Below are 12,849 nucleotides of genomic sequence, written 5' to 3'. Positions count from 1 at the left end.
TTATATGGCAGCTGGGGACTAGGCCGGATCTAGATCTGAGGTAGTTCAGGCCAGGTCGGGTTTATTCTGGGCTGAAAATCTGAGCCTGTGCCCGGCCCAAATTGTCTTTCAGGCTGCAGATTGAGGACTGAGCCTAGCTTGGGTGTCAACCCCAACTCAACCCAGCCTAGGCCCAGGCCGGGTCGTCGGGCTGGGCGGCCCATGCCCATATTGGTATGAACACACGGCACTTCTGTTTATGTACAAGTGCACACCTAATGGATATACCATCATATTATTACAGAAAATGGATATATCGTAATATAGCAAAAATCTAAGAAATTATTGTAAGGGATATAGTGTCATGAAAACACCCTAAGGTCTATAGATTCTCTAAAAGCTCTGTTCTGAAACTGTTTTGGTACTTCGACTTGGAGATTCAAGCTTACCATGAACACCCAACTCTTGCCCAACTAAGTAAACGGCTACATAGAGAAGAACGTCATACCAGATTTACAAGAAGATTATAAGTACTTAAGTACGTAATGGTAGAATAAAGTGGCGCAAAACAAATGAGTCAAGTTGAAAACACAACACTTGGTGCAGTAGAGTAGACTGGCGCAAAGCAAATGAGTCAAGTTGAAAATACTACACTTGTATCTGAGTATACCTGCCTATTATGAACATACTCCAAGAAAGAAGGAACATCTTTATAGCGCACTTGAGTATCGCCACCTGGTATAGATGGCTTTTGGAAACTGATTATGTCCCCATCTTCAAGCTAACACAAGAAAGAGTAAGTGGAGGAACCAATGTTTATCTTTTATAACTACAGACCTGAAAGAAATTTGTATCTGAAAACGAGTTTTTTTTCCCAAACCTGACTAGATCGGAAACTAAGTTTCTTGTCAATATGTTCACACATCACATTAGGCTCGAACTTAATTTCCTGCAGCATAACAATGACAAAAAGCTCAGAATATTCATATAGGGAAGATAATTACTATAGGTATATGCATGTATGCCACAAGATCATTGACTTCCATCCAAGGTACAATTTAGCAATTAACCACAACGAAATGAGTACAAGAATGCATACATAGCAAGAGAAATAAAACATAGTTGTACATAACTGAATATTGCACTCACCTCATAAAGTTCGATTTCTTCATTTGGGGAAAATCCAGCCATTTCATTAAGTTTTGTCAGGATATCAGATGGCTTTCCCAAAGCCTTAACAAAAAGCCTACCAACAAAACTGTATAACAAAATGATGTCAGTGTCTGAGTCTTTTGTATCAAAAATAGAAGTTGATCCTTGAGAGGAGATATACCGAAGCTCTTCCTTTTCAGGATTATAAAGCTTGAAGAAAAGTAAAATATCTTCCTTGCTCTTCTCGGGAGGACGAATTGGGCGCAAATCCTACACAGGTAACAATAAGACATGGTCAGGCATCTCTAATTTAATGATAAAATAGGCAAAATATGTACACAAAAGAAACAATAAACTGAAACTGATTTATACGATACCAATCCTAGCTCTACTTCAAGAAATAGCTTCAGCTCAGCATTGTGTGCCTTGTTTGATACCTCCCTAAGTTGCCCCACCTGTGCAGCACGTGACAAGTAATGAGATACTATATTGTAATCACAACACAAATAAAATAGAACGGAAAGTAAAAAGGCCAAGGCATTATCCACCATCTTCAACCTAAATAGACCTGAAGGCCATACAAACTGCTCTAGTATAGGTATGAATTGTGATGAAAGAACATACAAAGAGCAACAAACATAGGAGCAATAAATCATACCTCAAAAAGTCATAGTGATTTACTGCACTGACACCTCATTTTAGCAATTCAACTGAATTGATGGATTATGAGACCAAATACACCAATGCACCACAATATACTTACTTGAGAGATGACCACAAACAGCCCTTACAGTAAGAAGGGTACAACTTTCCATTTAAGTTACCAACTTACCATCCAATTGCAACTTATGTGTGCTCGCAACTAACAGAACTATCAGATTAACCAATTTTGCATTGACATGACGGCAAGAGACCAGAAAGAATGAAAAAGGAAATATCGAGCAAATAACACCAAACAAACAGTTTTCCACCCATCAAAATAATTGAAATGTTACAAGTTCAATCTTTCAAAACAGTTTATCACTCACTGATTGTGCTTCTTCATGAGGGGCCAGCGGACGATTGGGCCGGTATGTATGATTTTGCCTCTTAGCCCACAACCAGAAGCGCTGAGACTGTACCGGAATGCCATATTCCTTTGCAACTTCCTCCTATCAAACAGCACATTTGGCAAAAGAAAAAAAGAGATCCAAATGAACCAAAAACGTAACTGATTAAATTAATGTAGATTATGTTAGAGAAATAGCAACTTGTATTCCCATGGGGCCATAGGCAGTATATATACATATACAGGAACCCCCCGCCCTAAACTCATGGTGGGTCAACAACAGTATGTTTGGAGAGACAAAAAGGCGTGTTGTGCTCTAGTTTGTGCCTTCGTGAAGAAATCCACCAACTATAACTCGAAAGGCACATGCTGAAGAGCAATCACCTGATCATGCGCACAAAGGAAGCATCAACACCAATATGCTTGGTGAGCTCATGCTTCACTGGGTCACACACAATACTGATAGCACATGTACTGTCAAACAAGAGAGGAGCAGGTGTGGTGATAGAAACACCAAAACCCTCAAGCAACCACCGTAGCCAAGTCATAAGAGACGGCGAGAGAGTACCACAACTCAGCCTCTGAACTCGAACAGGCTCCAGTATGTTTCTTCGTCTTCCAGGAAATGAGAGAAACTCCAAGAAAAACACAAAGTAAAAAGGGACAGACAATCTGAAGGATCACTAGCCCAAGTAGCATCCAAATAGGTCTGAAGACAGAACGAACTAGAGCGTGGGAAGAAGAGACGGCGAGAGAGTCCCACAAAGATATCGTAGAACACGAAGGAGGTGATTGTAGTGGACCGAAGTGGGAGCAGAGACAAACTGACGCGTAATGTGAACGGCGTAGGAAATCTCGGGATGAGTCACAACTAGATAGACAAGACTCCCAACAAGATCACGGTAGCGCGTCGGTTCAGATATAGGCTCACCGTAAGAAGCACGGAGGTGGACGTTCATCTACATCAGGGTCTCAACAATGCGCTCATCAATAAGAGAAGCACGAGCAAGAAGATCATGGATTCATGGGTATACTTCTCTTGGGAGATCAAGGAGCCATCAGAGATAGAAGAAACCTCAATCCCAAGAAAGCAGCCAAGAGGATCGAGATCAGACCTAAGAAATTGCTCACTAAGACGAGCCTTCACAAAGGCAATGTACTCAAGAGTCATCGCTAGTGATGATCATGTAGTCGACATATAGAAGTGGAGTCCGACCACGAGACGGAAGGTGGACAACAAGTGCGTAATCATGAGCACTCACCGAAAGATCGTTTTTGCAAGGGCTTGAGCTTATGTTAAAAGTACGCGTGTAAATCTTAGCGATGAAACCTTGTGGTAGACCACATGACTGTTGTAAGACCTTTTCTTTCTATCTAATGCACATACATGCAATGGTTTGCATGTTCTCAAAAAAAAATAAACCTTGTGGTAGAAAATAGAGCTATGCTTTAGAAATATTACCTTGAATGAATTAAAGGGTAATTGTTTCTGTATACGAAAATTACGGACTTTTTCGTGGTCCACCAGATCAAAATATATATTCTTCCCAATCTGCTCCTTCAAATCTTCATCTCGAGCAACCTAAGGTTGATTTATTCCAAATAGAGAAATATTAAAAGGAGTGCACCAGTAGAGCTAACTGGTATGACTGACACTAGCAATTAACAAGACCTTTATGATGGTGTAGAGGTGAGCTTCAGCTTTTTCCTTTTTCTTGTGTTCTTTCTCTTGTTGTTCTTTCTTCAACCTTATCTGCAAAAGAACAATTGAACTGACTCACTATTACAAAAGGAGTACACCATACTGACTAGAAAGAGAGGAGAATATAATGACTCACCCTCAAATGCTCAGCAATGTCCTTCTCATCAACATTACACATTATTTTCTCCTTGTCACTCTCACGAATATATACAAGCATGTAGGCATTTGAATACTTTGTGAACTTAAATGGGGTGTTATTGAAACCAGGGTTAACTTGAGGCAACTGTTCCCTCCAAAAGAAGACAAAAGAGAGACGAAGGTTCCATATTACACATAAAAGATGAGCGAAATCCCTAGAACCAACAGGTCATATACTGGATGAACTGTTGATAAAAAAAAACTTACCTCTTCCTCGCCCCCGTACTGCTCTTCAAGCGCTTTTTTAGTATCTTCTTTTGTTACTCGCTCATCATCAAATTTATACCTGAAAAAAACAGAAAGAAAGAAAAAATCAACACACAACATTTGCTGAACTGCTTTCAGGTGTACAGCAATCAGAGAGGAAACATAATGGTACGCAAAGGAACACAAAGTGGTTTGGTGTCACAGCTCGTTGAACACGTTACGGTGCAAGCAGACTGCATGCAAGTAACTCTGTCAGAAGCCATCCTTCAGTTGCACTAAATACAAGATGCCGATGCAGCCAAAATACGAAATGTGAGCAGAAGCTAATTTGAATACTCAGCCAAAATAGGAAATGTGCACAGAAACTAATTCGAACACTGTATACCCATAGGAAGTGTGCACAGAAGCTAATTCGAACACTGTACACTGTATACCCATCTCAAACCCATAGAGAAGAAAGAAATGACGAGCGGGATCAGGGAGCTGCCAAGCGGGTCCTATTCATCAATGATAAGGGTGGTTAGACCATACTGTTAAACTGAGTGTCATGTACTGAAGTTGTTCCTGGAGCAAATGAAATGGACTGAATTTCTCCTGTGTCTATCCTTTTTTTTTCTTCCTCGAGTTGGTGAAATTGGTCAAGAGGGGGAGAGCAGTAGTACATTAACTCATTTGGCTCATGTGACACAAGCCTCGACCTACAGTCCTACACTGGTGATGTGCAGGTTGGTGCACCGACTCAAATTGGTAACGCGCCTGCCAGTGTGCCGAGGTGGACAGCAGAGCAAGAGGAGCAGCTCAGGACAACTAGATCAACCACTGGCGGAACAACAGGATAGTGCTGATGTAATTTTCACCTCCTCTGATGGGGATCAGGCTGAAGGGTCAGGAGCTACAGAAGAGTGAACTGATGGGCAAATTGCTGAGGAGAACTACTCGAGCAACGGCAGAGATACCAGAGAAAAGGTATGGGTTCGATGTCATTGATGTTGGAAACTATATTTCTATGAAGCATTATCTCCAGCCTATAAAGCATCTGTTGCTTCTCTTCAGTCTGTCAATTCCTACGAGTAGAATGTTGAATCTTAAGTAATGTTTTCTAGAGTGTTCTAGCTATAAGTAGGTCAGATGTGAAGGCTTCCCAAAGCCCAACAAAAAAAGAGGTCTTCACCTCTAGTTTGTAACCAGGCTATGCACCCCACTACCTATAATAGAATTTGGTGTTCTTATCTAAAATCTTGGACTAGATCTTGTGCTCTAGGGGTTTTGGATTGAACTCCTGCTACCACATTGGCCTATTTCCGCCTCTAGAGCGATATCTAGTGCAACTTGTTCAAGTAGTTCCTTCCACACTTGTGATGTACACTTTGTAGCAGCAAGGTGGAGTTGCTCCTCCACAACCTTGTGCTGCTTCACACTATTTGGTGATGCGTAACAGCAGGAACAAAAATAAACAGTACCCAAAATAGTCTTTTCCTAAGGTACAAGTACTGAGATGCAAGGACAGATAACTCCAAAGATAAAACTCACCACTGGTCTGAGAGTGTAGGCCGTATGAAAGCGTAGTAGTGACCACCATGTACTCCTCCACTATGAACAAGAACACTGAATAAAAGCATGTGACCAACATTAGCACCAACAAAATACAGATCACATCTATCTGAGACTTATTGCAGTGACATTTAAACTCGTATGGAACTGTGACTATGAAAGTAAACTACAGAAGTAACAGGTAAATTTCCAAAGTACCATTTCAAACTGTTCTGCACAAAATAGTGATTTGTTTATTGGAATTAATAGTTTCTACATACATCAAAGATTATTGTTCATGGATGTTCCCTTTAGTATAATAAATCATTCAAATAAATGACTGAACAACACAACGTGTACCAAAATGTCAGACAAAACCTATTACCTGTGAAGAGTGTAAAGGTTCCTAATACTTCTATCTGCATCTGGAGTAAGATATTTTCCATCATCCTTATCAAGATCGAGTTGTAGTGGGAACTCATAACGGTCATTAATCTGCAGTAGGCATTATTTTTATTAGCAACTCATAAGCATCCTTCCAAACATTTCTACAAACAGAAATGAACAAACAATATGATTTTAATTACTTGAGCAACCAAAACGCAAACAGAGATCAAATGAACAAAAACAAAAAATGTTAATCAGAGAGAACTCCTAATGAAAGGTTACAAAGAGAACAAAATGGGTAAGTAACTTGTCGCCAATTTCATACAGAATGAAAGATAGGATGGCATGGATCTCACATTAAATGGTTCCAAATATGATTAACTATATGGGCTGTGCTCAAGGGTGTGTTTGGTTTGAGAACGAAGTGGAATGGAATGTCATGGTTCCATTCCACCAGAATGGGTTGGTTCCATTCCTGAGTTTGTTTGGGGATAAAATGTGGAATGGAATGGTTATATTTCAACGTTTGGTTGGAGAGTTGGAATGGAATGGATTCTGAGATTACCTCTCACATGCATATGTACAATATGAGCAATTAGAGCCTTTTTTATGTTTAACAACAAATTATGCAAAATACATTTCAATTTCACAATGATCTATCATCCACATATAATCTGATGTCTAACTCCGCCTATGTTGTCTCAACATAGCCGGTCCCAAGCCCGGGTAAAGGAGGAGGGTTGTGATAGGCTTGGCGAGCCAACGTAAAAACTCAGCCACTCTTATGGAGATGAAACCCAAAAGATTTTCGTTGGGGCGTAACCCTCTCAGCGACGCGCTACATCGGAACCCGGGTGTGGTGGAAAATGGGCAAGGGCCGGGCCGTCACCCCCAAGGTGGCGCGCTGTATCTTGATCCGGATACGGTGGCAAGTGAGCGAGGATCGGGTCGTCGCATCCTTAGTGGCGCGCTACATCGGCGCCCGGATGTAGTGGAAAATGGGCAAGGGTCTTCGCATTTGACTCGACGAGTGCGAAGGGTAAGGAAGCTAGCCGAGCCTAGGAGGATTCGCTTAGGTAGCTGGAACGTAGGGTCTCTGACAGGGAAGCTTCGGGAGCTAGTTGATGCAGCGGTGAGGAGAGGTTTGCGTCCAAGAAACCAAATGGAGAGGACAAAAGGCGAAGGAGGTGGAGGATACCGGCTTCAAGCTGTGGTACACAGGGACGGCTGCAAACAGAAATGGCGTAGGCATCTTGATCAACAAGAGCCTCAAGTATGGAGTGGTAGACGTCAAGAGACGTGGGGACCGGATTATCCTGGTCAAGCTGGTAGTTGAGGACTTGGTTCTCAATGTTATCAGCGCGTATGCCCCGCAAGTAGGCCACAATGAGAACACCAAGAGGGAGTTCTGGGAAGGCCTGGAAGACATGGTTAGGAGTGTACCGATTGGTGAGAAGCTCTTCATAGGAGGAGACCTCAATGGCGACGTGGGTACATCTAACACAGGTTTTGAAGGGGCGCACAGGGGCTTTGGCTATGGCATCAAGAATCAAGAAGGAGAAGATGTCTTAAGCTTTGCTCTAGCCTACAACATGATTGTAGCTAACACCCTCTTTAGAAAGAGAGAATCACATCTGGTGACTTTTAGTAGTGGCCAACACTCTAGCCAGATTGATTTCATCCTCTCGAGAAGAGAAGATAGGCGTGCGTGCCTAGACTGTAAGGTGATACCTGGAGAGAGTGTTGTACCCCAGCATAAGCTGGTGGTTGCTAACTTCCGCTTTCGGATTCGTGTCCAGCGGGATAAGCGTGCCAAAGTCGCTAAAACGAAGTGGTGGAAGCTCAAGGGGGAGGTAGCTCTAGCGTTCAAGGAGAGGGTCATTAAGGAGGGCCCTTGGGAGGAAGGAGGAGATGCGAACAATGTGTGGACGAAGATGGCGACTTGCATTCGTAAGGTGGCCTCGGAGGAGCTTGGAGTGTCCAGGGGAAGGAGAAGCGAAGATAAGGATACCTGGTGGTGGAATGATGATGTCCAGAAGGCGATTAAAGAGAAGAAAGATTGCTTCAAACGCCTATACCTGGATAGGAGTGCAGACAACATAGAGAAGTACAAGATGGCGAAGAAGGCCGCAAAGCGAGCTGTTGGTGAAGCAAGGGGTCGGGCATATGAGGACCTCTACCAACGGTTAGGCACGAAGGAAGGTGAAAGGGACATCTATAAGATGGCCAAGATCCGAGAGAGGAAGACGAGGGATATTGGCCAAGTCAAATGCATCAAGGACGGAGCAGGCCAACTCTTGGTGAAGGACGAGGAGATTAAGCATAGATGGCGGGAGTACTTCGACAAGCTGTTCAATGGGGAGAATGAGAGTTCTACCATTGAACTGGACGACTCCTTTGATGAGACCAGCATGCGTTTTGTGCGGCGAATCCAGGAGTCTGAGGTCAAGGAGGCTTTAAAAAGGATGAAAGGAGGCAAGGCGATGGGCCCTGATTGTATCCCCATTGAGGTGTGGAAAGGTCTCGGAGACATAGCGATAGTATGGCTAGCCAAGCTTTTCAACCTCATTTTTCGGGCAAACAAGATGCCAGAAGAATGGAGACGGAGTATATTAGTACCAATCTTCAAGAACAAGGGGGATGTTCAGAGTTGTACTAATTACCGTGGAATTAAGCTGATGAGCCATACAATGAAGCTATGGGAGAGAGTCATTGAGCACCGCTTAAGAAGAATGACAAGCGTGACCAAAAATCAGTTTGGTTTCATGCCTGGGAGGTCGACCATGGAAGCCATTTTCTTGGTACGACAACTTATGGAGAGATATAGGGAGCAAAAGGACTTGCATATGGTGTTCATTGACTTGGAGAAGGCCTATGATAAGATACCGCGGAATGTCATGTGGTGGGCCTTGGAGAAACACAAAGTCCCAGCAAAGTACATTACCCTCATCAAGGACATGTACGATAATGTTGTGACAAGTGTTCGAACAAGTGATGTCGACACTGATGACTTCCCGATTAAGATAGGACTGCATCAGGGGTCAGCTTTGAGCCCTTATCTTTTTGCATTGGTGATGGAGAGGTCACAAGGGATATACAAGGAGATATCCCATGGTGTATGCTCTTTGCGGATGATGTGGTGCTAGTTGACGATAGTCGGACGGGGGTAAATAGGAAGTTAGAGTTATGGAGACAAACCTTGGAATCAAAAGGGTTTAGGCTTAGTAGAACTAAAACCAAGTACATGATGTGCGGTTTCAGTACTACTAGGTGTGAGGAGGAGGTTAGCCTTGATGGCCAGGTGGTACCTCAGAAGGACACCTTTCGGTATTTGGGGTCAATGCTGCAGGAGGATGGGGGTATTGATGAAGATGTGAACCATCGAATCAAAGCCGGATGGATGAAGTGGCGCCAAGCTTCTGGCATTCTCTGTGACAAGAGAGTGCCACAAAAGCTAAAAGGCAAGTTCTACAGGACGGCGGTTCGACCCGCAATGTTGTATGGCGCTGAGTGTTGGCCGACTAAAAGGCGACATGTTCAACAGTTAGGTGTAGCGGAGATGCGTATGTTGAGATGGATGTGTGGCCACACGAGGAAGGATCGAGTCCGGAATGATGATATACGAGATAGAGTTGGGGTAGCACCAATTGAAGAGAAGCTTGTCCAACATCGTCTGAGATGGTTTGGGCATATTCAGCGCAGGCCTCCAGAAGCTCCGGTGCATAGTGGACGGCTAAAGCGTGCGGAGAATGTCAAGAAAGGGCGGGGTAGACCGAATTTGACATGGGAGGAGTCCGTTAAGAGAGACCTGAAGGATTGGAGTATCACCAAAGAGCTAGCTATGGACAGGGGTGCGTGGAAGCTTGCTATCCATGTGCCAGAGCCATGAGTTGGTTGCGAGATCTTATGGGTTTCACCTCTAGCCTACCCCAACTTGTTTGGGACTAAAGGCTTTGTTGTTGTTGTTGTTGTTGTTGTATATAATCTGATGTCTATGTAAATTGTATCATCACAGCAACTATTATAAGAATAGACAAGAAATCTTAATTAAGCACAAAATCTAGATCACACAAGTACTAATGACAGCAAAAATTAGAAAAGAATAGCGTTCCTTTTCCTGCCAGGCAGAGTGCTTCTTCCAACCTTACGTACGTTCTCCTCTCCCTCTCTCCGTTGTGATTTTTTTCCCTCCTGTCGCTGGTTTTTTTCACCAATTTTCCTTGAAAACCGTCTTAATTGTCTCACCTTTTATTGACTTGCCAAATAAAATTAAGTTTCCTTTGGTAAGCCAATAAATTCTTAACAAATAAGTGTTTTTTATTTAGGTAGGTAAATCATGGGCAGGATTTTATAAACATTTATTTACACAATCACATTTATATGCGCAGGTAAATCACGGCTAAGGTACTAGAATATTTATATCCCCCTTGCAACGCACAGGCAATTATCTAGTGGCAGAAAAAAAATCATCAATGTTAACATAGAGCACACAGATCTAGCAGTAATCAAGCAATGCCAAAAAAAGGGAGCCCGGTGCACATAGCTCCCACTTGTGCAGGGTCCAGGGAAGGGTCGGACCACTTTGGTCTGTCAATAGATAATTGCCCGTGCATTGAAGGGCAATGCCAAGCTAACAAAAAACAATCAGTTCACTCGATCCAGCTTTGCTGCTTGCCACCGCCGCTGCTTGCTCTCTGCTACTTACGCTGCTTGCCACCCCAGCCGTTCCCTGCCCGATGCTGCTGCTGCCCAGGTGTGGCCACCACCGGCCGGCTGGCTACTGCCCCTTTCGCCGCCGCCGGAAGACAGATAGGGAGACGAGCCAACCGTCACGCGATCTGATGCTGCTGCTGCTTGGCGCCGTTGCCTGCCCGCCATCCAAAGGACACAGGTGGACGCCTATTTCCTGCTTGCTGTCTCGTCGTACCGCCACAGCACCTCGGATGAGCCATTCCTGGCTGCCACCACCCCGCCCCTGGTGAAGGAGAGACAGGTCTGCGCCATCCCGGCTACCGCCGTTGGAGGAGTTGATTTCAGGAGGAGGGGCTGCTTGTAGGTGCTAGCCCGCCACCAGTCCTCTACCCATCCCCGCCGCCGCCTATGCTCCGTGGTGCGGCGCAGAGAGAGAGAGAGAGAGAGAGAGAGAGAGAGAGAGAGGGAGAGAGAGAGAGAGAGAGAGAGAGAGAGCACACTAATCCACCAAGGACCATGTCATTCCGCCGATTTGGAGGAACCACCGCATTCCGCATCTGAGGGGTGTATTCCCTTTTGAGGAATCGGTGCTCTTGCCCAACCAAACGCGGGAATAGGTGCCAACAATGGAACCGACCAGTTATATTCCACTTGATGCCACCAACCAAACACACCCCAAGATAACAATTACATGTTTGGATCCCCTTATATCATGTATATTTTGACATTTGTGTTAAGATGACCCCATTGGCATTGGCATGAGAAAAAGTATGTACAGCAAAACAAGTACTCATTTGAATATCTAGAAAGTAAGCATGGAACTGCAAGCTGGATGTATTAGTGTGTTACAGCATGTAGGTCATGCTAGGATTCTACTACCAATTAGTGAATCTGGTTTCTACAGTCATCCCAATTAGAAATGGCTAATACACAAGACAAGAGGATGAGGTGTGAACTGTAATGACTACTTTCAGCCAGAAAGATATCCAAGTATCCCTGAAATGCTTATTGAAGCAGCATGGTACTAGGCTACCAGCGTCAACCTAAGAAAACCATCAGAATCATCTTTGTACCAAAATTCTATAAAGCAAACACCGGCTGTAACGGTGTGTTTAACATTTGCCTACTTCCCTGAGAAACCACCTGATTCTGCCAGAAAAAAAAAAGTGCGCATACGATGATTCTAGCAAAGCTGGCACATTAAGCTTATTTCAATGCAATTACAAAATAAATCAGTCATATATTCATGCACAAATAGGTTTAGTAGCCCCAAAAGTAAGTGCAACAGGTGTATCGACACGACATTCTATGTTTCATCAATCTAATACACAAAAGTCCTTCATACCATATCCAAATGCACACCATGATGTTATGATAACCATTATTTTGTAGAATCAAACTCAAAAAGGTCAATCCTACAAAAGATGTCAATTAAAGGTAAAAGGGTAACCAGTCCAACCTTAACCATTGTGTCTCGCATGTAATCATATTCGAAACGCTTCAGTTGAAGTTGCAAAACAGGAGGGAAATCAAGAAAGAGTACGCCCTTTCTTGCATCCTGCAAAAAAGATTGACTGCAATTCAGGTGCCAAGGAAACAAAAACAGAAAATCAGAGAAATATAACCATTACACCAATTTCCTTCATTAAACAGGAAGGACCGGTTCCATCAATGCAGCTTTCCTGGATCTCTGAGTAGTAGAGAATTAAGGGTATGTTTGGTTCTATCCAATGCTTGCCCTACCAAATATTTGGCCAGCCAAATTTTTGGGTGACCTTTTGTTTGCCCCATATGTTGACCAGCGTTAGCAAGAAAAATGAACTAGCCATGTCAAAAATATTCATAGGGTAAGTTTTGGCCACCATCCAAGCATACCCTAACTGTTGTGGCATCTTAGAGTCCAGTTGTCTATCAAGCTTAGTCTAGAAGTATCCAGGGTGTGTGTATCCTGGTA

At 43.5% G+C, this 12,849-nt stretch overlaps 1 protein-coding gene across 5 annotated transcripts in view; it reads right to left on the bottom strand.

The window, feature by feature from the left end:
- LOC119300663 (ubiquitin carboxyl-terminal hydrolase 12-like) overlaps nucleotides 1–12,849 on the bottom strand; it is a 30,138-nt gene that overhangs the window by 13,435 nt on the left and 3,854 nt on the right. For 3 of the 5 annotated variants that reach the window (XM_037577571.1, XM_037577569.1, XM_037577570.1), the window contains exons 9-21: nucleotides 12,355–12,453; nucleotides 6,202–6,311; nucleotides 5,817–5,891; nucleotides 4,287–4,365; nucleotides 4,018–4,164; nucleotides 3,852–3,932; nucleotides 3,642–3,761; nucleotides 2,160–2,282; nucleotides 1,509–1,586; nucleotides 1,313–1,401; nucleotides 1,129–1,237; nucleotides 860–928; nucleotides 650–760 (exon numbers count right to left, since the gene is read on the bottom strand). In XM_037577571.1, the coding sequence (XP_037433468.1) occupies nucleotides 650–760; nucleotides 860–928; nucleotides 1,129–1,237; nucleotides 1,313–1,401; nucleotides 1,509–1,586; nucleotides 2,160–2,282; nucleotides 3,642–3,761; nucleotides 3,852–3,932; nucleotides 4,018–4,164; nucleotides 4,287–4,365; nucleotides 5,817–5,891; nucleotides 6,202–6,311; nucleotides 12,355–12,453 (1,290 nt within the window). Of the gene's footprint in view, nucleotides 1–649; nucleotides 761–859; nucleotides 929–1,128; nucleotides 1,402–1,508; nucleotides 1,587–2,159; nucleotides 2,283–3,641; nucleotides 3,762–3,851; nucleotides 3,933–4,017; nucleotides 4,165–4,286; nucleotides 4,366–5,816; nucleotides 5,892–6,201; nucleotides 6,312–12,354; nucleotides 12,454–12,849 lie in introns of all 5 variants that reach the window. The other 2 variants (XM_037577568.1, XM_037577567.1) reach the window with 1 other exon arrangement.

The sequence above is a fragment of the Triticum dicoccoides genome, chromosome 5A (assembly GCF_002162155.2).
Source record: "Triticum dicoccoides isolate Atlit2015 ecotype Zavitan chromosome 5A, WEW_v2.0, whole genome shotgun sequence".
NCBI classification, from domain to species: domain Eukaryota; kingdom Viridiplantae; phylum Streptophyta; class Magnoliopsida; order Poales; family Poaceae; genus Triticum; species Triticum dicoccoides.
The sequence above is the reverse complement of the archived record's forward strand: the minus strand, read 5'-3'. Positions and strand labels throughout refer to the sequence as shown.